Genomic DNA, 25,342 nt, shown 5'->3' with positions numbered 1-25,342 from the left:
CTGTCACATTATTGGATTTGGAACCAATTGCTCGTGAATGAGGATTGCACTTTGAGGCTCGAATTAGACCACCAAATTAGATTTGTTAACCTCCACCATCACCCATACACGCTCACTTTACTACATACATAACAATCTTCCACAACGTTGCAAAAAGAAAGAATGTACTCACTTTAATCAAATAAATTCGTAATAAAATAAAGTTTCATATAAACATTTTTTTTTCTCAAGCGTGTTAAAAAAGAAATCTAATAAATATTTAGAGCGTTGTTTCTGACGCAAACCATAAAGTGACTACGAAACGAAATATAATATGTTGCATGAGTGGAAAGAGCACGGTTAGAAAACTGTGTGCGATTTCACATCGCCGTGTTAATACGCGAAGCATGTTTTTTTTTTCGGTAATCGGTGGCATCTCGACCAATCATCGTTTATATGTAAATTCCTTTGTAAATACCAGGTGTTAATTCAATTTACCGTAGCGTCATACATTATAAAGCTTTAGTTTTACATAAGTTTTACCTCAAGAAAGAACAACATTTTTTTATAATAAAAATGTTAAGATTTTATTTATTTCGTTTATAAGAATTATAACAAAACTATATATTTTGTGTTCTTTTTTCTTATTCAAAACAAAAATTTTATATTTGGTATTTTGTTTCTAAAATCAATTTCTAATTAATAAAAAAATAAGATTTTATTGTTTAATAAATTAATTTCCAGAGAATCGAAAATTATTTTTTATTTATTTATTTTTTCCTTCAAAAAAGGAATTTATTATTATTATGTTAAATTACAAAGTTAAGTTTTTTTTTATAAAATTATTTTGTATTTTGTTAAATTTCGATAGAAGGAAAAACTATTATTTTTATTAAAATTGTAATTTATTGATCATTTCGATAGATTGTGAAAAATCTTGTAATTATTATTATTTTTTCAATAAAACTGTAATTTATTAAAATATATTGATAAAATTTTGTATTTAGTTTAGAAATTTATTGGAATATAATGGTAAAATTTTCTATTTCATTTATAAAATCAAAGTCAATAAAAGCGAAAACAAGTAAAGTAAATTAATACAATTACAGGTCATGTATTTTTCTTTCTCTTTCTCTCAATGAAACAACAATTTATTAAAATTTTAAGTTATTTAAGATTTTGTTTATAAAATGAATTTTATTAGAAACAAAAACGATTCATGCATATTAATAAAAATAACAAATTGTTGTATTTTTTTTATTCATCAAAACACATTAGTGAATCATCACGGAACCTTACATTTGCTAATTAGTATACACGTTATGTAATGCTTGATTTCTGTTTTTTTTTTGTTAACAATGATAATTTGCATAGTTGTGAATACAAAAAAAATCAATTTTCCAAATGATTACACTTTAACAATCGCATCAACTTTTTTTATGCTGAGTAACAAATTCACTGACAATTATATATGAAAAATTACATAAAATATTTAATACTTATATAATGAATTCTAAAAATTTGATTTAAATTATCTATATTAAATTTATCTCGAAATAAACAAGAATATTTAGAAATTAACACAAATTCTATGTATTTTTTATGATTTTAGTATTATTTTTAATAAATTTTCCGCAAAATATAAACAAAAGTTTGAGTATAAATCTTTTAGTATTTATTTAATAATAAATATTCTTCCTTAATTTATTTAAAAAGAGAGACAACACCCTCTACCTTCCATTTAGAAACTAAAAGTTCGTTTTCTTGTGAATTACAGTGAATACCTTTTAAGTTATCATTTAGTGTAGTCAAAATTAATTTTTATTTGGGCGCATGGATTTTTAGTTATATTTGAATTTGTTTATTGGAAGGTTTCCTATGGGAAATCATTCCGCTTGCTGCTGTATTTTGTGTTTATTTTATTTTTTTTGTGTTAAGGCCAAAATACATTCAACTTATTGTGTAAATATGCAGTTTGTGAATTAAATTTTAAAAAAATATTTATGGATTAACGCAAAATTCCTATTTAAATGTATTGAATTAATGCAACAATTCATAATAATTAATAATAACGTATTTTGTTTGCAATAATCTGAAAAAAGTAAATAAAAATACATACCTTTTTATAATTCGAATTATAACAAATAAATGTATTAACTAGTAAGCAAAATTTAAGAATACATAGGTTTTCATTATTAATTTAATGGTTAACAAAGAAACATAGTTAGTGATTAATGTTCATTTTATCAAATTAATTCTAGGAAATAGACGTGTATAATCAATAACATGTTTCACTGTAACTAAGCAATAACATTTATAGTTTAACGCAATTTCTACGAATATAATTCTATTATTATATTATTTAATTAATATAATAGTTCAATTGATTAAAGTATTACTTGGAAATAGATTGAAATAATCAAACTAACTGCAAAAAAAAAATGTATAAATTAGGTCAATTTCTATAGTTACGAATTTCATTAATTTGTGTAATAGTTTAATTCATGAAATTAATTGGTCTGTATCTAAATACCGACAATCAAATTCCCGTCAACCGTAATCCCGACAATGTTAAAATCCCGACAAATGGATTTTGCCAATGATCAATATTTCCAATGCGCCATATTTATTTGTATATTTTTTTTGTTTTTTAGAAATAAAAAAAAATCGAGAGTAAAATTGTTGAAACGAAAGGTATATAGTGTTAAATTGAGAACAACTTCTCCACGTAGTTTGTCTCCTTTAACATGAGATTTTGATACTGTCGGGATTTTAATACTGTCTGGATTATGGTTGTTGGGATTTTGATTCAAACCGGAAATTATTACTTGAAAATAAACACTAAATAAATATTAAATTCTGTTCTAAACTACATAATTTTGTATACATTGATCAAATTTTCATAATTAACAATTAACATAATTATAAAAATTGTTCGAATCGTCGAATTAATACTTGGAAATATACTAAAATAATCAATAAGTTATTTAGTAATTACATAAATATATGATTTTGATACTGTCGAGATTTTGATCCAAATCGGAAATTAATACTTGAAAATAAACACCAATTATTTTCTAAACTACATTTTTTTTTATACATTCATCAAATTTTCATAATTTAATTGTTAATTGTAACAATTGTTCGAATCATCGAATTAATACTTGGAAATATACTAAAATAATCAATAAGTTATTTAGTAATTACATAAATATATGATTTTGATACTGTCGGAATTTTAATGCGTCTGGATTATGGTTGTCGAGATTTCGAATGTCGGGATTTTGATCCAAATCGGAAATTAATACTTGAAAATAAACACTAATTATTTTCTAAACTACATTATTTTTTATACATTCATCAAATTTTCATAATTAACGAATTAAAACTTGGAAATATACTAAAATAATCAATAAGTTATTTAGTAATTACATAAATATACGATTTTGATACTATCCGGATTTTAATGCTGTCTGGATTATGATTGTCGGGATTTCGAATGTCGAGATTTAGAACGTCGGGATTTTGATACAAATCGGAAATCAATACTTGAAAATAAACACTAAATTATTTTCTAAACTACATAATTTTTTATTTACAGATTAATCAAATTTTCATAATTAACAATTAAAATAATTATTATAACAATTGTTCGAATCATCGAATTAATACGTGGAAATATACTGAAATAATCAATAAGTTATTTAGCAATTACATAAATACATGATTTACAAATTAATTCAATTTCCCCAAATGAAACAATTAAATTGATCAAATTATTACTCAGAAATACACTGAAATAATTAATAAATTATTTATAAAATTACACAAAACTTTTTTCAAATTTCTGTAATTATTATAAATGTAAATAATTAATTAATAGTTCAAGACATCAAAATTATTACTACAAATAAATAATCTACTTTTTTACACAAAAGTATACATTAATTCAATTTCTATACATTATTGATAATGTAATTAATTCAATCAAATTATATTGAAAACAAAAATCAATATATAAATCATCACAGTCGAAAAATACTTAATAAAAAATGTATTTAAAATAAATGTTCTAGAAACGAGAATAAACTTAGTTATTATATAAGAAATTCGATTAACAAAAATAAATCAGGTAGTTTTTATAATAAATCGCGATAGCCTAGATTTTTTTATTAGTATAAATTTGTTTGGCTTTTCACTCCACATTTTTATTTTGTCTCTTTTTTATAAAAGGTTAAACAACATGTCAACGCTTCTAATGCACGGGAATTTATGTTTTTTTCTGTCGCGAAGTGAATACATTTTTTTTGTATGTTTGTCTGTAACCTACGCGTCTATTATTTCGAGTAGGTTTGAGCAAATATTACTACGCTCGTGGCCAACACTTGACATTCGAAGAGACAGCTGGTACGTTTTTGATGGAGTAGTTACTTGGCAACGCGACTTTCTCTTCAAACAAATGATCTCTACAAACGACACCAAAAAGAAATTAACTAAATACAGTGAAACCTCGTTTAACATTTCCTCGATTAGCGTTCTAATTTAAGATATTTACTATATCTTATGAGGCTTCGTTTAACGTTGTTTCATTTAACGTTTTTCTCCCAGAAACATATAATATAAACATAGTTTTTTTTAAAATCGAAAATGTAAAATTTCATAAACAAAGATAACGTTACGAATAGCAATTATTTCCTTGAAATGTAAATAATTATGCAATTTGATTGTACCTACTGTGTTAGGTACTACATTATAAAAGAAATAAATGAATTAAGTCAGAATTACTTCATCAATTAAATATATGTTTCTATATTAAAAATATTTCACTTTTAACTAATAACTAGTAAAAAAAATAATAGGTAGAAATCTATAGGCTGAAGTATTTCTGTCCACTAAACAAATAATACGTAAGAATACATAAATTAAAGCTCTAATTCGTAATTATTTTCAATACTCAGGTAATTTCTTGCGTTTTCTATGAATTCGCTGGACACAGTCATCATCATTTTAAAGATCTCAATCACTTTCAGTAAAACTTTATCGAGATGACACATCCTTATTAAAAACTCATCATCACCAATCTCTTGTCCGTTATTCATAACAGTGTTGTAATTTTGAGTGGTCATCTGTAGAGTTTGCACTTGTTCCGTGAGATGATCCAGAGTTTCCGTCCAAGATTCCAATATGTCCATATGAGGATTTCCTTCATCCGTTCCAAAACCATCCAATTGATCTTCGACTTTCTCCACGTATTCCATGTAAGTGTACTTCATTGTGGTCAACTCTTCGTGCAGATTGTTCCAATATGTCTCTTCCTCGATAACATGTTGTTCTTTGTTAAGTCTTCTTGCAGAAGAGTTGTTGGATTCTTCGAATATCTTTCTACGCGTCTCGGCTCGTTTCATTCGCACTACGAATTGTTCGTAAATATTTTTGTGACTTTTGTCCAAATTATCCGACAACTTCTGCAAGTGGACACTCAAATCGTGAATATCGGAAGGATTCATCGTTTCAACTGTTTTTTTTTTTTTAGAAACTATGAATCACCTACGAGGTTCACGAGATGTTTGTCGACTGACTTGGCAAAACGAAAAACGTTTGCTTTTATACTTCAGGCTCCACTGAGATTAGGACCCAACGCAGATTTTTTGTTAAAGTTGCCTGGCCAAGGTCATAAAATGACAATAAACCTGCATTCGATTTTCTTGGAATTCATACATTTTTTCTGCCACTTTCTATTTCTTTACTGCTAGGTAATTTGTATATTTAGGGTAATTTAGCCACCAATAATTTTGTATAACATTATAAAACTACCTAAACATGGACATATTTAGCAAATGCAATAAAATATCAAAATCTATCCATTTAAATATTGAGTCGCATCGCATCCTCGAACGAGAGCGGACGCATTTTGGATCGTTTCAAGTTGTATAGTGTTTCGTACTATTAAATTGAAAATAAAAGAAGGAAAACTTCAGTGTCTTCAAGATCTAACAGAGGAGTCGCCCTATTATGGATATGGAGGACATTTCATCACAAAATTAGCCGGTGAGTCGAGTTAGAAGACGAAAAGAGGAAGACCAAAAGTAACAAGCAAAAACCATTCAGGTGATAACAGTGCGTTTGATACGAGCTCAGAATACGAGTCAAAACGCGATTCAAAAATGCAAAATACCACAGGTAATGGGAGCGAGAGAGAAAACACAAGACAGAGATGAATAGATCGACGGTGTTCACAAAAAACAGATTTCAAGTTCTTAACAATGCAAATTGAAATATTGAGAACGTCAGCAATTAATCGCAAGGTAAAAATTCTCCCGAAGACATCAGAAAACTACATAGCCATAAAAAGGACACTAGAGAGCCAGGAAACGGTCTTTCATAGCTATCAACATAAAAAATGTCCACTCATTGTGTCAACTACAAAGGTTGTACCGTCTGCAAGGAGATGCAGAATCGGACATTTCCCAGGTTGAAGAAAAATGAATTGGTGTCACAAATAAGTTCGTTAGATTTTCTAAATTGAGATTTTTATGCAATTAATTAATTTTTCAATATCTGGATTATTGTATTTGTGTTATAGTACATAACAAACTTTTTCTGCAACGGAAAACTTCGTAAACTCATCTTGTTTATTTTGTAATGTAGGTAATCAAGAACATTTAAAAATATGAGAAAAAAAACATTCATTATTTGTTTACTGATTATTTCATTCTAGGTTTTCACCTATATTTTCCACGGAACATAGTTTAGAGAACCTTTGGTTATATCATAACCTATATTTATTATGGTTTTATTTAACAATTTCGAAGCTAAACACGAGAAAATAACAATTAAAAAAATATTTTATTTACGTATTTACAGAAATTGCAATTAACGTAATTGCAAGGTTAAAAAAAGTTCATTACAAAAGCAATTATTTTCGCGCAATGTTTTACAATTATTTCAATTAACAAAACCAACTTCATTACGAAATTCCAACATAAAAAACGCTTTAGGCAATCTAATTGTTAGTATAATTTATTTAGTAAATTTTATGGATTAAGTTGTCCTTTTATATTGTGTTAACTGCATAAAAATGCAGTCGATACCCTTTTTTTTTTTTCAATATACGTAATATATTTTTGACTTTACGTACTTAAAAAAAAGTTTGAATTAATTGTGCAATGACGTTGATACGTAATAGTAATAAAAACAATTTTTTCACACGTTTTTATACAATCTGTAAGATGTAAGGATATTTTCAATTCAATAGGGTTTGGGGTAATTCTTACGAAACAGGTCATTTTGTACGAAAGGGCCAAATACGGCCCGCGGGTCATATGTTTCACTTAAATGATATACGCAATTTAAATCGATTGTAAATAATTTACTAATTTCTAATGTGCATTAAAAATATAATCTCTTAAGATACAAAAAGGTTTATTATGTAATCATATTTGAAACCGGACTAATCGAGGACTTTAAAACAAACAGCACAAAAGACACTTGGAAGGAAAAAACAAAATAATTATGTGTACTAATTTTTTTAAACTTATTTTTATTTTATCAATTAAAATATTATTAGTTTCCATATATTCCAACCGTACTATTGTGATCGAAGCCGCACTATGCGAGGTATTAATAAAAAAAATTGTATACGCAGAAACTAACATCACACCTGTTTGACAACACATTTCCATTTGGACCTAGAAGTTATAAGAAAACTCTTTCATACTACCGATTCTGTAACAAAAGTCAATAACCAAATGGAAGTAAAATTTCCTACACTTTTAGAAAGTTTTTGTTTTTTTTATATTAAGTAATAAATTTGAGATTACTTACAAAAAAATGGTTTCAGTCAATTATGCAATGTCCTTAAATTGTTATAGTAGTAAAAGAGGTAACAGCAATAAAATATATATATTTTCACAGATTTTACTACAATTTGTGGTGTAAGTTTATTATGTAAGAGTTTAGTGACTAGAAAAAAATGGTTTCACTCAATTATCCAATATGGTTGAAAGGTAATAGTAGTAAAAGAGGTAACATTTATTTATTACATGTATTTTCACAAATTATACTACACTCTGTGATGTTAAATTATTATGCAATAATTTACCTACTCAAAAATAATACAAGTTTTTGTCCATTGTGCAATGTTGAAAGGTAATAGTAGGAAAATAGGTAACAGTAATAAAAAGAAAATATTTTCACAGATTTTACTGTGTTTTATGCAATATCAATTAATTTATTCACTTGCAATTTTCAGATATTACAAATGATTTCTGCTTAATTCAAATGAATGCAATAAGTTAAAAATGATTTTATTTTTAAATATTTCAGTAAATGTACTTTACAACACAATTGTCTTCTATAAAACTAACCTTTCCGTCTGAAAATAAAAGAATAAGACGTAAAAAATTCTTTTCATAAATCCGAACTTCAGTCAATTATACAATTTATTTTCACAGATTTTACTAAAATTTGAGGTGTAAGTTTATTATGTAAGCGTTTAGTGACTAGAAAAAAAAAGGTTTCAGTCAATTATCCAATATAGTTGAAAGGTAATAGTAGTAAATGAGGTAACATTTATTTATTACATATATTTTCACAAATTGTACTACACTCTGTGATGTTAAATTATTATGCAATAATTTACCTACTCAAAAAAAAACAAGTTTTTGTCCATTCTGCAATGTTGAAAGGTAATAGTAGTAAAAGAGGTAACAGTAATGAAAACAAAATATTTTCACAGATTTTACTGTGCTGTAGGAATATTACCGATGTAATCATCTTATGATAGTTGCCATGAGAGCCTTAGATTCACTTTCATGTTTTATGCAATATCAATTAATTTATTCGCTTGCAATTTACAGATATTACAAATAATTTCTGCTTAATTCAAATGGATGCAATAAGTTAAGAATGATTTTATTTTTAAACATTTCAGTACATGTACTTTACAACACAATTGTCTTCTATAAAACTAGTCTTTCCGTCTGAAAATAAAAGAATAAGACGTAGAAACATTCTTCTCATAAATCCAAACTTCAGTCAATTATACAATTTATTTTCACAGATTTTACTACAATTTGTGGTGTAAGTTTATTATGTAAGAGTTTAGTGACTACAAAAAAAAGGTTTCACTCAATTATCCAATATGGTAGAAAGGTAATAGTAGTAAAAGAGGTAACATTTATTTATTACATATATTTTCACAAATTGTACTACACTCTGTGATGTTAAATTATTATGCAATAATTTACCTACTCAAAAAAAAAAGTTTTTGTCCATTGTGCAATGTTGAAAGGTAATAGTAGTAAAAAAGGTAACAGTAATGAAAACAAAATATTTTCACAGATTTTACTGTGCTGTAGGAATATTACCGATGTAATCATCTTATGATAGTTGCCATGAGGGCCTTAGATTCACTTTCATGTTTTATGCAATATCAATTAATTTATTCACTTGCAATTTACAGATATTACAAATAATTTCTGCTTAATTCAAATGGATGCAATAAGTTAAGAATGATTTTATTTTTAAACATTTCAGTAAATGTACTTTACAACACAATTGTCTTCTATAAAACTAGTCTTTCCGTCTGAAAATAAAAGAATAAGACGTAGAAACATTCTTTTCATAAATCCAAACTTCAGTCAATTATACAATTTATTTTCACAGATTTTACTACAATTTGTGGTGTAAGTTTTTTATGTAAGAGTTTAGTGACTAGAAAAAAAGGTTTCAGTCAATTATCCAATATGGTTGAAAGGTAATAGTACTAAAAGCGGTAACAGTAATAAAAACAAAATATTTTCACAGATTTTACTGTGCTGTAAGATTATTACCGATGTAATCATCTTATGATAGTTGCCACGAGGGCCTTAGATTCACTTTCATTTTTTACGCAATATAAATTAATATATTCACTTGCAATTTTCAAATAATTTCTGCTTAATTCAAATGGATGTAATAAGTTACGAAATATTTTATTTTTAAACATTTCAGTACATGTACTTTACATGACAATTGTCTTTTTTAAAACTAGTCTTTCCGTTTAAGACGTAGAAAGATTCTTTTTATAAATCCGAACTTCAGTCAATTATACAATTTATTTTCACAGATTTTACTACAATTTGTGGTGTAAGTTTATTATGTAAGAGTTTAGTGACAAAAAAAAAGGTTTCAGTCAATTATCCAATATGGTCGAAAGGTAGTAAAAGAGGTAACATTTATTTATTACATATATTTTCACAAATTGTACTACACTCTGTGATGTTAAATTATTATTCCACAATTTACCTACTAAAAAAAACAAGTTTTTGTCTATTGTGCAATGTTGAAAGGTAATAGTAGTAAAAAAGGTAACAGTAATGAAAACAAAATATTTTCACAGATTTTACTGTGCTGTAAGATTATTACCGATGTAATCATCTTATGATAGTTGCCATGGGCCAGATATGGCCCGAGGGCCTTAGATTCACTTTCATGTTTTATGCAATATCAATTAATTTATTTGCTTGCAACTTTCAGATATTACAAATCATTTCTGCTTAATTCAAATGGATGTAATAAGTTACGAAATATTTTATTTTTAAACATTTCAGTACATGTACTTTACATGACAATTGTCTTTTTTAGAACTAGTCTTTCCGTTTAAGACGTAGAAAGATTCTTTTTATAAATCCGAACTTCAGTCAATTATACTATTTATTTTCATAGATTTTACTACAAATTGTTGTGCAAGATTCTTACTCATGAACAATGTTATGGATTTTATGGGATTTGGGATTGGATAACTGTTAAGGGCCATATATGTTTACACAATGGGCAAGATCCTGCCCGCGGGCCTTCATGTTTTAAGCAATATAAATTTATTTGAAATTTTCAGATAATACAAAAATGTATTGCTTAATTATAAAATATTATACAAAGTTAATAATGGTTGTGCAATAATGTAAGAATTAAGATTTTATATTCAAATATTTCAGTAAATATACTTTACAAGACAATTGTCTTCTGTGAAAGTTGTCTTTGCGTCTGTAGACAAAAGAATAAGACGTCGAAACATTCTTTCTTTTTTTGCAAATCAAATCCGAACTTCGTGAGAGAAACGAATCAATTGATGCAGGGCCGGCAACGAATAATTAAATTTTCAATTTGTTCAAGCAGAAGCTGATGCATTGTTTGCATGCATTTTGAATGGCTGATTGTTGTAGGCCGTGTTCCAGTTTACTTCGTCGTGAATCGATGCCAAAGCCGCCGTCGCCGCCGCCTCCTTCTTGCACAATCCGCCCACCCCGAAAGACACAATGGGACAAAAGCCGGTGCGAAAATAAGTTTAGTATTTCAATTTTCGACAATAGACGAGAAATGAAAACAAAAAAAATTTAAAGCAAAATAAAATTTAAAAAAAAAAGAAAAGAAAATCTTTTCTCCCATATATGTAAGTAAATAAATAAATACATAAGAAACCACAACAACACACTTTACGTGCAATGCGCTTCTCCTTGTTTTTTTTCTTTATTCTTATTTAATTTTTTTGCGCAGCGCCATTCTCACGGTATTCAGGCGTCGCGACGCCGAGCAAATTTCACCCCCAATCCAACTACACCCACCAAAAAAAAAAAAAGAAAACCTTCGCTTTTATTTTATTAATCTCATGTAAATTTCATGCGGGCTCTTATAAGGGGGTTTGTGTTTCTTTTATTCGCCCATATTTTTTTTTCTCTCTATCCGATCTTCGTCTGTTTCGTAAGAGGGAAAAGTTTTATTTGTCGCCGATGAATAATGCCGCATTTCAAGAGACACGAAAAAATAAACGAGAGAGAGAGACCAGAAGTTGCCAGAGAATAGTTTCGAAAGTGAAATTGCCGAGTTTCCCCAAGTTTCCGAAAACGTTACGTTGCGATGTTTGTTTGTCTTTTTTTTTTCATCTTATTCTACTTTGTTTTATTTATTCTCGTTTCCCTTCCCTTCACACCATTCCATCCAACCCTATTTTATTTGGCTGCTCCGCTAGGTGTTGAGCAATCGTTGCGTGGGCGGCGTGCAAACAACTGAATTAGCATAGATTTCTTGATGCGGTCGCTGTGTTTGCTGAAACAACAGAGTTTTCGAATTCGCATCATTGGATTAACTTGTTTTTCCCCGATTTTCCGCGGCTCTGACCTTCTCAAATATCTTCAACGTATGCACAAAAATACAAATAATAATTCCAAAGAAAAATATCAGTTTTCTGTATCAATTCTTATTCATTTATTATTTCCAAGAGAACAACTGAACAATTTTCAATAGTAATTAATTCTTATTTATTTATTTACTAAAGGAAATATATAGATAAAACTGAGTTAATTACCGAATTTTTCAGACTATATGACACACCGGACGATAAGACGCACCTTAAGTTTAGAGATTTTTTTTTTTAATTTTACCTTCGGATCTTTTTTTAAGTTTTCTCCATTTTCTCTCTTGGTGGTGGACCAAAATGTCTTTCTGCTGCTTTTTTCCATATTGTCTTGTATGATTGATCACATTTAGTTTATACCTGACGTTATATGAAAGTATTTTTTCTTTAATTTTTAAATTTAGAGACAATTTATTGAAAAATATATTTTAATGTTGTGAAAGGTGCGTCTTATAGTCCGAAAAATAGGTAAGTAAATATAAAAAAAACTGGACATTTTTTTACCAATTCACATATAAAACTGTGCTCGTTTTTATGTATTTATTTTAATATATAAATAATACGTTTCTAATAAACAATGAAAATATTTAGATGAAATTCTGTTAATTATATTTTCTGTGTTTTTTCTTGAATGGACAAATTAAAATATGATTATTATTTCCAAATAGAAAATCTGAATCTTAAAAGAAAAATCATAGAGAATTCTTACATTCTTATTTCATTATTTTAATATAAAAAACTTATTTCTTCTAATAAGCAATGAAAATATTTACCTAAAACTGTGTAAATTAAGCAAATGTAATTAATAGTAACGATTTTAATTCTATTTATTTTGTCACTTTTATTGAAAGTGCAATAAAATGAAAGTATTATCTGCAATTAGAAAAGCTGGACAATTTTTCATAGTAATTAATTTACCAATTGAAATAATATAACGAATAGTATCAATTTTCTCTCTTTTTTGTTGATTAGGCAATTATGAGAATTATTCTCAAAAAGGAATAGTTGACAATTTTTCAACGAATCATAAAGAAACGTACACTAATTTGTGTTTATTATTTTCAAAATGAAAAACTCAACAACTTTTTACAAAATCAAATAGAAAACTCTCAGAATTTTTATTTATTTGAATATAATTATTTTTTAAATTAACCTATGGAAATATATAAGTTAAACTCTGTCAATTAAGCAAATGTAATTAATTTTCATTCATTTTTTCTATTTTCTTGAAAGGAAATTGTTATTTTCAAATAGAAAAACTGAACAAATTTTCAGCGAATCATATAGAAATCTGTCCTAATTCTTATTTATTTATATAGTTCAATATAAAAAATATCAGATTTATAATAACCACCTTCAGATAATCAATGTGCTAATACTTATTTATTAGTTTCTAAATGAAAAACTGAAAAAAATTCCACCTGATCACATAGAAAACTAAGAATTTTGTATTTATTTATTTTAATATATATTTTTTTATTAACCTATAGAAATATATAAGTAAAACTGTGTTAATTAAGCAAATGTAATCAATAATAGGGATTTTGATTCCTTATTTATCCATTTTCTTTGAAAAGACAATAAAATACGAGTATTATTTCTAAATAGAAATACTGAACATACTTTAACCGAATCACATAGGAAATTGAAAGAATATTCGTTTATTTATTTTAATATATATGTTTTGTTAATAATCAATGTAAATATATAAAACTGAAATAATTAAGCAAATATTAACGATTTTGATTATATTTTATTCTTCACTTTTGTACCAAAAACAAACAATAAAATACGAGAATTATTTTCAAATAGAAAAACTAGACACTTTTTCTGTAAATCATATAGAAAACTGTATTAATTCGTATTTATTTACAGGTATCACCCGACTTACGAACTAGTTCCGTTCCAAAGGATTGTTCGTAAGTCGAATTTGTTCGTATGTCAGAGAATTTATCATGGTTTTTACTTTAATTAAAGAAATTATCAATTTTTGTTTGGACACTTAATTTATTTTATCACTTTGTATCTCCTTGTAACAAGGATTTTAAAATATTGATCGTAAGTCCTTAATTCATAAGTCGGGGGATACTTATATTTAATTATACAAAAAATCACTATCAATCAATATTTCCAAAGTGAAAAACTATACATTTTTCACTAAATGACATAGAAATGACATTAATTAAGAATTAATTATTTATATAATTACACAAGAAAATCACTTTTATAATAACCAAATTCAGATAAATCTGCGTGGATTCATATTAATTATTATCAAAGTAAAAACTGTACATAATGATTCACATAGAAAACTGTAACTAATTAATTAATGATTCATTTGAATAAAAATGCATCTCTTTTGTTGAAAGGACAATGAATATAGTTTACCACGTGGAGGAAACGCGTCTTCCGGTTCCGCATTTAACGCGTTTCAGTTCCGATTTTTTGTTTGTTTGTTCATGAACGAAATATACAAAAAAAAACAATATATATATCTGTATGAAAAAATAAAAGAAACAAACAGAATCACACGGAACGCAACAAACTGAAACAAAAGCGAAACAATGGGAATTAATCTCCGGCCGTGACAATCGTAGAAGAAAGAAAAATTAACAGGAAACAATTTCATTAATTTTGTGAGCCCCGGTACATGAATCATATACCCACATCATTTATTTATGACTAATTGAAATTTAATTATATATTTTATTAAAACTTTTAATTAATTCCCAGTTTAGATGGAAATACTAACAAAAAAATATTATATTTTAATAATTACGTTTTTATTAATTAATTAATGAATTAATTAAATACTGTATAGAAATAGAAGATATGGAAATAGTAAATATATGGAAAATTGTAGGAGTATTTTTATAATTGCGTGTATAATAATCTGTAAGTTAAATTTTGGGCTTGTGAATTGTATGTGTGTGTTTGTAGTAAGTAAGCTAATAGGGCGAAAGCGTTTTACTGGCGCTCATTAGGCAAGCAATGGTCCTGTGTAATAATTAGTGCACATAATTAACGGGATGTGTATAACGTACAGTGGCGGAGAATTCGCATACTACCTACTAGCTACGGGATTTTCGATCGAATTGTAAAAACGGGAAACTCCTAACCTAATCCTCCCCACAAATCCTCTCGCTAATTGGATGTTAGGATCGAGTTACCCGATGTTATGGATTACTTCTGATATCGGAAGACCTCATCCTTCTACTCTCCCTACTTCCATACGCCGCAGCCCATTGTCCAACAAATAATAATACTTCATCCAAATCGAAATCTCGAATATCAGAATGTAATCCGGTTATAGGCGACTTCCAAATATAATTTTCTCTATTCCCAATAAAACAAAAAACTTGCGTACGTACATCTGTAAATACGATCAGAATTTCATGCTCGAACAAAACAAACTTAACGCAATTATCGAATTATTTCAATGCAAATAGAATATAATTTACTTCCAATTAAACCGCTTCCTGTTTCTATTGTTCTTTTTTTTAAACTACGCAGCTTCATAATACGCAATACTTTAACTTCTGTTTTACGTATATAATAGATTTATTATATAAAGTAGATTTATCAAACAAATTCAAGAAATAATTAATTATAATACTTAACTTTTTTGCATTTCATATTTTTGTTTACATAACATAACAATTCTTCAATATTTCAGCTAAAACCAGCACTTGAGGTTGTTGTCTTTTGTTACATAGTTTTCTGTAATAAAAACATATTGAAATGACGTGGCACTTTTTACTATCTAATTCTATATTGAGAGTGTGACAGCTTAATATACACTCTCAATTTAGATTATGTACTTAATATTTTACGATGAAGTAAATTTTTCATTATTTCTTTCATTATTACATCAACTCTTTGTATTGACCTACGATATAGCATTTTATATATTTTTTACATTACACATAAAAAATGATGTGATATATTTCATTATCTTTAGGTTAGGTTATTGTACTCTCGTCATAGGTTAGGTCAGAAGTCGGCAAACTTTTTTGAAGGAAAGAGCCAATTTAAAGATATTGCCTGTTAAAAAAAAGTTTAAGGAGCCGCACGTAGCATTGCAAACGCTATTTTTACTAGTAAAATGAAGTCTTCAACGTAGCTACTATAGCCCACAGCTTGGAGCCGCAATTTTACCTCGTTAGAGCCGCAGGTTGCCGACCCTTGTGTTAGGTTAATAATATTATATAACAAATACTGAAAATCTGTTTAAAATACATATTTGTGTATCAACTGTTGTAATTGTTTATAAGCACTTAGATTTCACACTAATATACAGTAATACCTCGTTTAGCGCTTCCTCGATTAACGCTGATTCGATATAACGTCTTCTCGAAGACTGGGCTTCATTTAACGCTTGTCGTCTAGGAACGCATCTTATACTTCTCCGTTTCGATCAATCCAATTGAAATTGGTTTCAAATTATTTACATAATTCCAATTGAATAAATAGGGGCATTGATCTTGTCAATTGATGTATATTAGAAGCATTTTGAAGCTTCGATTTATGAGACTACGACATTCGTTGATATTGATGTACATTCTATTGTTAGTCATTGCACATACGCATGACTCAAATTTAACTGGACACCACTTAAGATTCATTTGGTGCGTACGAACGAAAGCCCGAAAAAAGACATCTTCCCGTTACAATTAGTACACATTTCTTACGACAAATATTCACAAAATTCATAAGAATCAAATAACTAAAATCATACATTTTTATAGAATTAATACAATATAATTAGCATATTGCATTAATTCTATTAATATAAAAGTTAATTAAGTCGAAATGTTCGTAAGTCAAATTTTCTACAAAAGAAATGATAGACATATGTGTTTATATGAGACTTTGTATGTCATAAGTCGTGAAGTTACTGTACTAAGAATCTCTTTGACCTAATAATATGCTATGTGTTAGTCATGATGTAATTTCTCTGTAATTTAAGTTAATATCTAACATTAAAGAATGGACTGAAAAAGTATGTTATACTAAATTGCGTTTATTTCTTTGTTTATGCGAACATACCTTAAGTTCCTTCGGATACATGGTAATCCCAAATTGTATATTATACCAAAACTAGGTGCACCATAAACGTTTATCCATCCACTTATTGTTAATTAATCCAAAGCACCGGAAACGGAATTGTTTCGGAATTGGCCGCAATAACAGTTTTCCTCTTATATATCTATTCCAGCACCATCGATACAGCAAACCTAGGGCGTTGTTCTACGTGCATTTAAAAAGAAAAACACGAGGGAAGAAAACTGTGCGGTTGCATGTGTGCACGTTGTTTAGGTTTTCATGCGACGTCGAAGAAGCATTCGTTACAAACTGTTGCTGCGGCCAGAGGAGACGTGACCCGCATCGGCACCGAGGGCCCCCAGACAAAGCCCCTTCGGATTCCCCCCTCGACTTCAAATTCAACAGTTTGCCATTAAAACCCCGAACCCCATTAGCCGTCCCCGACAGCACACGCGAGAATCCAACCCCCATACGCCTCCTCCACCTCAACCGCCCCCCTTGTCGCATTATACCGCCAGTAACAGGTTTCTTCTTATTATTCTCTTCTTTTTTTTTACCTCTATCTATTTCAATATCAAACGACTGTTGCGCTCGCCGCTGACAAATTTGTTGGATTCAATTTGTATCGATCCAAAACTTTATTACTGCTACTACCACCACTACTCACCGCATTTATTTCATACAACACCGGTTATCCAACAACCGCAACAATAAAAAAATAACGCGAAGCACGTGACATATTCATAAACTTCACTGAAACTTCAACTAAGTTGCTAAGTAACATAATTATAAACAGCGTCAGTTTTTTTAATTATTGCGATTACAAGCTTACTGTTCACATTTTTACATTTACTGCATTCAATTTCATAATACAGTGAACCTTCTGATAACGCAGTTTTCATATAAAGCGATTCTCTTATAACACGATTTCTCAACATTCTCAACAACCGCAACAATAAAAAAATAACGCGAAGCACGTGACATATTCATAAACTTCACTGAAACTTCAACTAAGTTGCTAAGTAACATAATTATAAACAGCGTCAGTTTTTTGAAACATTACGATTACAAGCCTACTGTTCACATTTTTACATTTACTGCATTAAATTTCATAAAACAGTGAACCTTCCTATAACGCAGTTTTCATATAAAGCGACTCTTATAACACGATTTGTCTTGAAACATTGAGATTACAAGCCTATTATATAACACGGTAGTATAATATAACGCGGAACAAAGACTTTAGAATCTAAAGTAGTCTCATATAACGCGGAACAGAACGACAACCTTTTTATAACGCGTTTTTTTATATAATACAACTTAATAAGCTATTGCAGAAAGAGACTTTAGAATCTAAAGTTTAGATTTAATGTGTGGATTTAATATATCTACCCAAAAGCTTTGATAGACAAAAACAATCAAAAAGAAGGATTGAAACATTTCAATTTGTACGTTTTGAACAAGGGACGTGGGTAAAAAATATAAGTTTCTTATAACACGGTTTCCAATTTCCAAATAACGCGGTACAAATTAATTTGATTTCTATTAATTTTAAAATTCCTATAACGCGGTTTCCATAGAACGATGTACAAATTAATGTGAATTATACTAATTTTGAGTTTCTTATAACGCGATTTCCATATAACGCTGTAAAATTTTTCCAAATAACGCGGTATAAATTAATTTAATTTCTATTAATTATAAAATTCCTATAACGCGGTTTCCATAGAACGATGTACAAATTAATGTGATTTGTACTAAATTTGAGTTTCATAAAACACGCTTTCCATATAACCCTGTATACATTTTCCAAATAACGGTAGAACGGTAGAAATTAATATTATCTGTACTAATTCTAAGTTTTTTATAACGCGATTTCCTTATAACGCGTTACAAATTAATGTGATTTTGTACTAATTCTAAGTGTCCTATAAGACGGTTTCCATATTACCCATTATTCGCGTTATAGAAATGTTCACTGTAAGGCAACTTCTTGAACTATTAGCAATTCGAATTTACTTACTTTTAATTTGAATTTATCGTATTCAATTTACTTCGATCAAAAGAAATACATTTAAATTGAAGCCTCACGTGAAACTGAACTTACGTGGAAATGCACAAAATTAATATTTTATTACAACAAAAAAACGTCCCTTTTTGTCGTCTGAATGCAATAAGAGAAAACGCGAAAAGCGAAATAATAATAATAAGTGGGTACGAAATTAAAACATTTTTTCGCCATTCTCAGCGATTCAATTTTCCATCCAAGTGGCCCGTAAATAATATGAAGGGATATTGAATGAGCAAATAAAGCGACCCTTCGACATCTCGTCAATTATTGCGTCCCTCTTTAATATTGGATTTTTAATATTGAAAAATACAAATAGATAAATTGATGAAATAGAGGGAGATTATTTTAAGAGGCTACGAATTCCAATTTTTTTTTTGTTCTGTTCTTCGTTGCCCGTTACGGTCTGTTCCTCTCCTTCCCATGTCGAGGCAAATAAAAGTTGTTGTTTTTTGTGTGATGTTGTTGTCCATTCGTCTTTACCCTTGGGATCGCCATTCACGTCCCGCATCCGGATGGGTATCCTCAAATGCCATTACTTATTTACCTTTCGTTGGCCAATGTCCATAATATTCTTCATATACGACACACCACTTTTGACAATAAAAAAAATTATACATTTATGAACCAAATATTGTTTGTATTGAACATTTTTTTTTTTAATTTTTCTTGTAATTTCCCTTCATTGCATAATGAATGCGCGGTTCTGCTAATATTGTGTCTGACTGTCTGAAACCGGACTAATCGAGGTACTAAGTAAAATATAAATAAACTAAACAAAAAGAGACTTGAGTGAATTAAGAACACTTTCTTTATAATTTCTCTTCATTACATAATGAATGTGCGGTTCTGCTAATATCGCGGACTGTATGAAACGGGACTAATCGAGGTACTAAGTAAATATAAATAAAACGCACAAAAAAAGATTTAACTGAATTAAGAACACTTTCTTTATAATTTTTCTGAGTTTGAGCCAATATCGCGGACTGTATGAAACGGGACTAATCGAGGTACTAAGTAGAATAGTAACAAACCGCACAAAAAGAGGCTTGAGTGAATTAAGAACACTTTCTTTATGATTTTTCTTTATTGCATAATTAATATGCGGTTGAGCCAATATCGTGGACTGTCTGAAACCGGACTAATCGAGGTACTAAGTAAAATAGAAACAAACCGCACAAAAAGAAATTTGACTTTATAAATAAAAAAAGAACGTTCATTTTTCTATACTGGACTGGACTATAGTTAATCCGCACTAATCGACTACTCAATGTGCTTAAATTTTTCACAAAAGATTTTCCAAACCTTTTTTTCTAATTTAGAACGAAACTTTTACTTATAAAATTAATTATAAACTAATATTCAAAAGAAAGGAAAAATATTATTATAAAAATTATAAAATTATTTTCTATTTGTTTAATTAGAGTAGAATGAAAGTAATTAGTAAACATAAAAAGTAACTATTAACTACAATCAATATAGAAAATATCAACAAATTTTAATATTACACTTGTATTTGCTAAAAACGTTAAATTTATATAGAATTCAATAAAAAAAAAAGTTAAATACTGAAAAAAAATTATTACCCTTTGCTCATATATAAGATTAAATTCTTCGAAAAAAGGAGTTTTCATACTTCTTCGTATTTTGTTCGATTATTTCATGATTTTTCAAATCGTATTTAATGATTTCATAATTATATAATAAATTTGAATTACAGTTTATTTCAGATTTTATTATACTTGTAAACCTCGAATAATATAAAATTACCTAGTTTTATAAACAATTCTTACTTATTTCATAAACATTTAGACCCTTAAAATGTAGTTTTTATATAGTAAAAACAGGTAGTCCAACCCTTTGAGCAGGTATATTTTTCTATCTCAACCAGGCAAATTCTTCAATTTTCCTCAATTCCTATATCAAATTTATGAAATTCGGATTTTATTATACTGATAAACCTCAAATAATGTCAAGTTAAATATTTTTATTTTCTCACCCAACTAAGCTGTGAATTTTACCTAATTACATAAATAATTATTTCTTATTTTATGACCCTTTGAAAGAATATTATAATGCAGTTTTTATATAGTATAAACAGGTAGTCGAACCCTTGGAGCAGGTATATTTTTCTATCTCAACTGGGTAAATCTTCATTTTTCCTCAATTATCATATCAAATTTATGAAATTCTGATTTTATTATACTGGTAAACCTCAAATATTTATATTTTATCACCCAACTATGCTTTGAATTTTACCTAATTACATAAATAATCATTTATAAAGATTTAGACGCCTTGCAGCATACTATAATGCAGGTTTTATAAAGTAAAAAACAGATAGTCAAACCCTTTGATAAGGTATATTTTTCTGTCCTAAGTAGCTGCATTCTTCATCGTTCCACCTATTTTTATAATCCTTGATTTTATGAAATCATTATATAACAATGAAAATTTAAATTTTCTCACCTCACTAATTTGTACGTTTTACCTTTTTTCATAAAAATATACAACGTAGTATTTTTGGTCCCTTTTTCATTATGACCGAATAGGACAAGATGATTAGGTAATATAATATTTCGGCATTTCTTTTCATTAAAATCAAATATCAAGGATTATATTTATGATTTTTTCCTAAACTTCATTTTGCTTTTTCTTAAAGAATGAGGCGTTTGCAGGCACATTCCTTTGTCCGTTAAAGATCCATAAACAACAAAAAATGTCCTAGGAAAACACAATTACAAGAACTAAATTTACTTTGAGCAAAATAAAAATAAGTTATAAAAAATTACTACAATAAGTATCATATTGAGCTATTTCTTAATTAATAAAAGACCTCGATTAGTCCGGTTTCAAATAGTCCGGACTATGCTAAGTATTGCTGTAATTGAAATTTAGTGATTTGTAAAAATTATGAAGAAAATAAGACTATCAGAATCATTCATTTAATAAGCGAGATTATGTAACAAATATCGATTGGAGTTTTAATCCTACAAAATCCGAATTTCATCAAAACCCGGAGGCCGTATGCACGTATTGTAATTATGTCCGGCTTGATTAACGACTGATTTATATGTAAACATAATCTATTCGTCGAACAATTCGCTAATCATTTCCAAAATACACTTTTCGTCGACGCGGTTCTTTGTTTTCATCTAACAATTACGTTTTAATTAAGTTACTCATTGTTAATTAAATTATTAAAAAAATACATATTGACTTCAATATAATTCAAGAAGTAGCTGAAAGAAATGTTAAGAAATATAAAAAAGTTGAGATTTAGAAAGGAGTTTGATAACTTTCTTTCCATAAAAATTGCAATATAATGTCCCTAGTTTACGCAATGTTAATTAAATTGTTAAAAATACATATTGATTTCAAGATAATTCAAGAATTCTAGAAGTTGAAGTATGAAAAATGCGTCAAATTGAGATTTAAAAACAAAGTTAACTGCAATATAATGTCCGTCAAAGAGAAAAAATAACTTAATAAAGAATAAAGTATAGAATTTAACTTGAGGTTGACCATAAAATCCAAAATTTACCATAATTAAAGTTTATTTTTGAATATAATTATTATAAAAATTAAATTTTATAATTTATTGATAATAATCGAATGAAATTTGAAGAACTATAAAAAATGCATCCAATTTGGATATAAAAGAAATAAGTATACCTGCTCAAAGGATTGGATTACCTTTTTGTTACCATAAAAACTGCAATAAAATATCCTCTAGAAAAGAGCAAAAGTCTTCATAAAATAATAAATGACTATTGATGTAATTAGGTGAAACCTATAAGAAAATATGTTAAGTCTTAGACCATTTGAGGTTTACTTGGTACCTGCTCAAAGGATTGGATTATAAAAACTGCAGTATATTCTTTCAAAGGGTCAAAAACTCGACTTACAGTGGTAAGAAACCACATAAAAATACGTTTTTTTATTAGTTTATTGCAATAGTCATAGAAAATACAATATAAATAATAATTCCAATAATTAACAACTAAGGTGAAGACAAATTTATTTCAGGTTTTTCAACCATAGAAAACATATTTAATTTTCAATTATAAAAGTAGTTAATGTAGGTAATGTAATAAAATTCGGTGTATTTCGAAGAATTTATTTTTTTCAAAGGGTAATAATTAGTTTTTAGTATTTAAAACACATTTTATACTAATACTAAAATCTTTTATTATAAGTATTATTAAATCGATGATTAAATTCAAACCAATACAGTTGTTAACACGTAAGTACTACAGATGGGTAAAAGTGACCCATCTGATATTTATATTCGCATTCTATAGTAATTTTATTGTGAAGTCGCGGCGGGAGGTACCTATTTTGTTGTAGAGTGTATTTCGGGTCAAAGTATCATCAATATTTAGATTTCAAAGTGGAATAACTTTGGATTCCCATGTACCAAAATGGGGAAAATCGGTAAAATTACAAAAAAAAATCTCAGACTGTTTTGAGCAATAAAATCAGTTTTAAATGAGGTTAAGTTCATTAAATAATAAGAATTAATCAGTCTTTGTTGTAAAAATTAAAATAATTTGTTCTATTTTTTTATAATTAATAATTGGGTCATTTTGACCCATATACAGTAGTTATGTTTTATTTATTTGTCCATAGTAGTTACGGGTTAATTTTGATTGATTCATTATGTTCTATAATTGAATACGTTTTGATATAAGTTTTATAAAAGCATTCACTTAAGTTATCTTATAACAGTTTTTTCATATTAAAAGTATGATTAAATTGAAATCAATAGGTTTTTTTGATAATGATTAATAATTTTGAATGATTCATTTTTCACTAAACTTAAATATATGATAAAATTCAATTGATATTTTTCAATTTACATTAATCACTTCTTTGCTTACTTATAAACATTTTTCGTGACTTGTTTATTTCCATTTAGTCAATGGCAAACTGCAACTTGCTTACATTTACAAACTTCTATGATAAATTACAAAAAAAAAAAACAAGTTGCAACCTTGCCAAATAAATATTTCAATAAGTCATACAAATTTACGAGAGTTTCTTCTTAAAACTAAAAGTTCCATCTTTGAAAAACAAGAAAAGAGAACGTCTGTTTTTTTGATATACTCAAAATAGCTGGAACTATTTATTAAAGATATTCCTGTTGACTTTCGCTGCAACCGAATTGGAATTCACGACGAACCACATATACAAAAAAAAAATACCGCTAATTGCTTATACAATTCGATTCAGGTAGCGCACGAAATATTTATCGGATTAGTCATGCAATCCTTCAACTTTCAAATGCCACCAAAAGTAAATAAATCATCGAATAACGATAGTTTAATACCTAAGTCAAAAGTAGACAGTGGCGGAACTTGAAATATTTGTCCTTGTTGCCTCAGAAAAATTTGATTTAAAATATAGAAAACCCTAGAGCTCTAAACAAGAGATACAAAAATTGATGACACAGATCCGCCACTCCCAGGATGACGGGATTTGGCGGCATTGTAGTTACGCCACTGAAAGTAGACTTAGTAAACTTATAGTTTGGTTTAATTGCAGTTTTGGATATGCTCAGTTACATGGATAAGACAGGAATCTAAAAACACGGTATTCACGCACAAGTATATTTACAAACAAAGTAAGCTATAGTTTTATAAATACAGAGATTATATGAGTACAGTCCCAGAAATACCCGACCTCACGTATAGATGACGGCTTTTGTTTTGAACAAACTTCTATGATCGAAAGTATTAAGGTTATGTTCGAAGTTTGAGATGCTACGTTGTTTAGTATTTGCTTGACAGCCACCAATAGTGAACGCTGTCAGTGAATTTGTAAACATTGAAAAAAATGATATCTGATACTATACTTCCATTCCAAAGGTCTCAGTCTAGCCCATCGGTCGGGGAACCGGGGTAAATTACCCAAAATGGGGTAAAAATGATTTTTTTTTGGGTAATAGGGAAATTTTTCTAATTTCTGCTTACCAAACTCAGAGAGCGGTTCTCTGACTACTTTTCAGATCTTGATGTACAAACTGTAAATTGGGTTGTAGATCCTGTTAAATGTGAAATTACTAACATACCAGA

At 28.2% G+C, this 25,342-nt stretch overlaps 1 protein-coding gene across 1 annotated transcript in view; it reads right to left on the bottom strand.

Moving 5' to 3' along the window:
- Positions 1-17,246, bottom strand: part of LOC108565614 (polypyrimidine tract-binding protein 1) — a 196,793-nt gene extending 179,547 nt beyond the window's left edge. The window contains exon 1 of the mRNA XM_017925158.1: positions 17,201-17,246. Within this exon, the coding sequence (XP_017780647.1) occupies positions 17,201-17,221 (21 nt within the window). The 5' untranslated portion in view covers positions 17,222-17,246. The remainder of the gene's footprint in view (positions 1-17,200) is intronic.
- Between the last annotated feature and the right edge of the window lie 8,096 nt (positions 17,247-25,342).

This window comes from Nicrophorus vespilloides, unplaced genomic scaffold, assembly GCF_001412225.1.
Source record: "Nicrophorus vespilloides isolate i.1.1-1 unplaced genomic scaffold, Nicve_v1.0, whole genome shotgun sequence".
Classification (NCBI taxonomy): domain Eukaryota; kingdom Metazoa; phylum Arthropoda; class Insecta; order Coleoptera; family Silphidae; genus Nicrophorus; species Nicrophorus vespilloides.
Note: the sequence above shows the minus strand (reverse complement) of the source record. Positions and strands in the feature narration are given on the sequence as shown.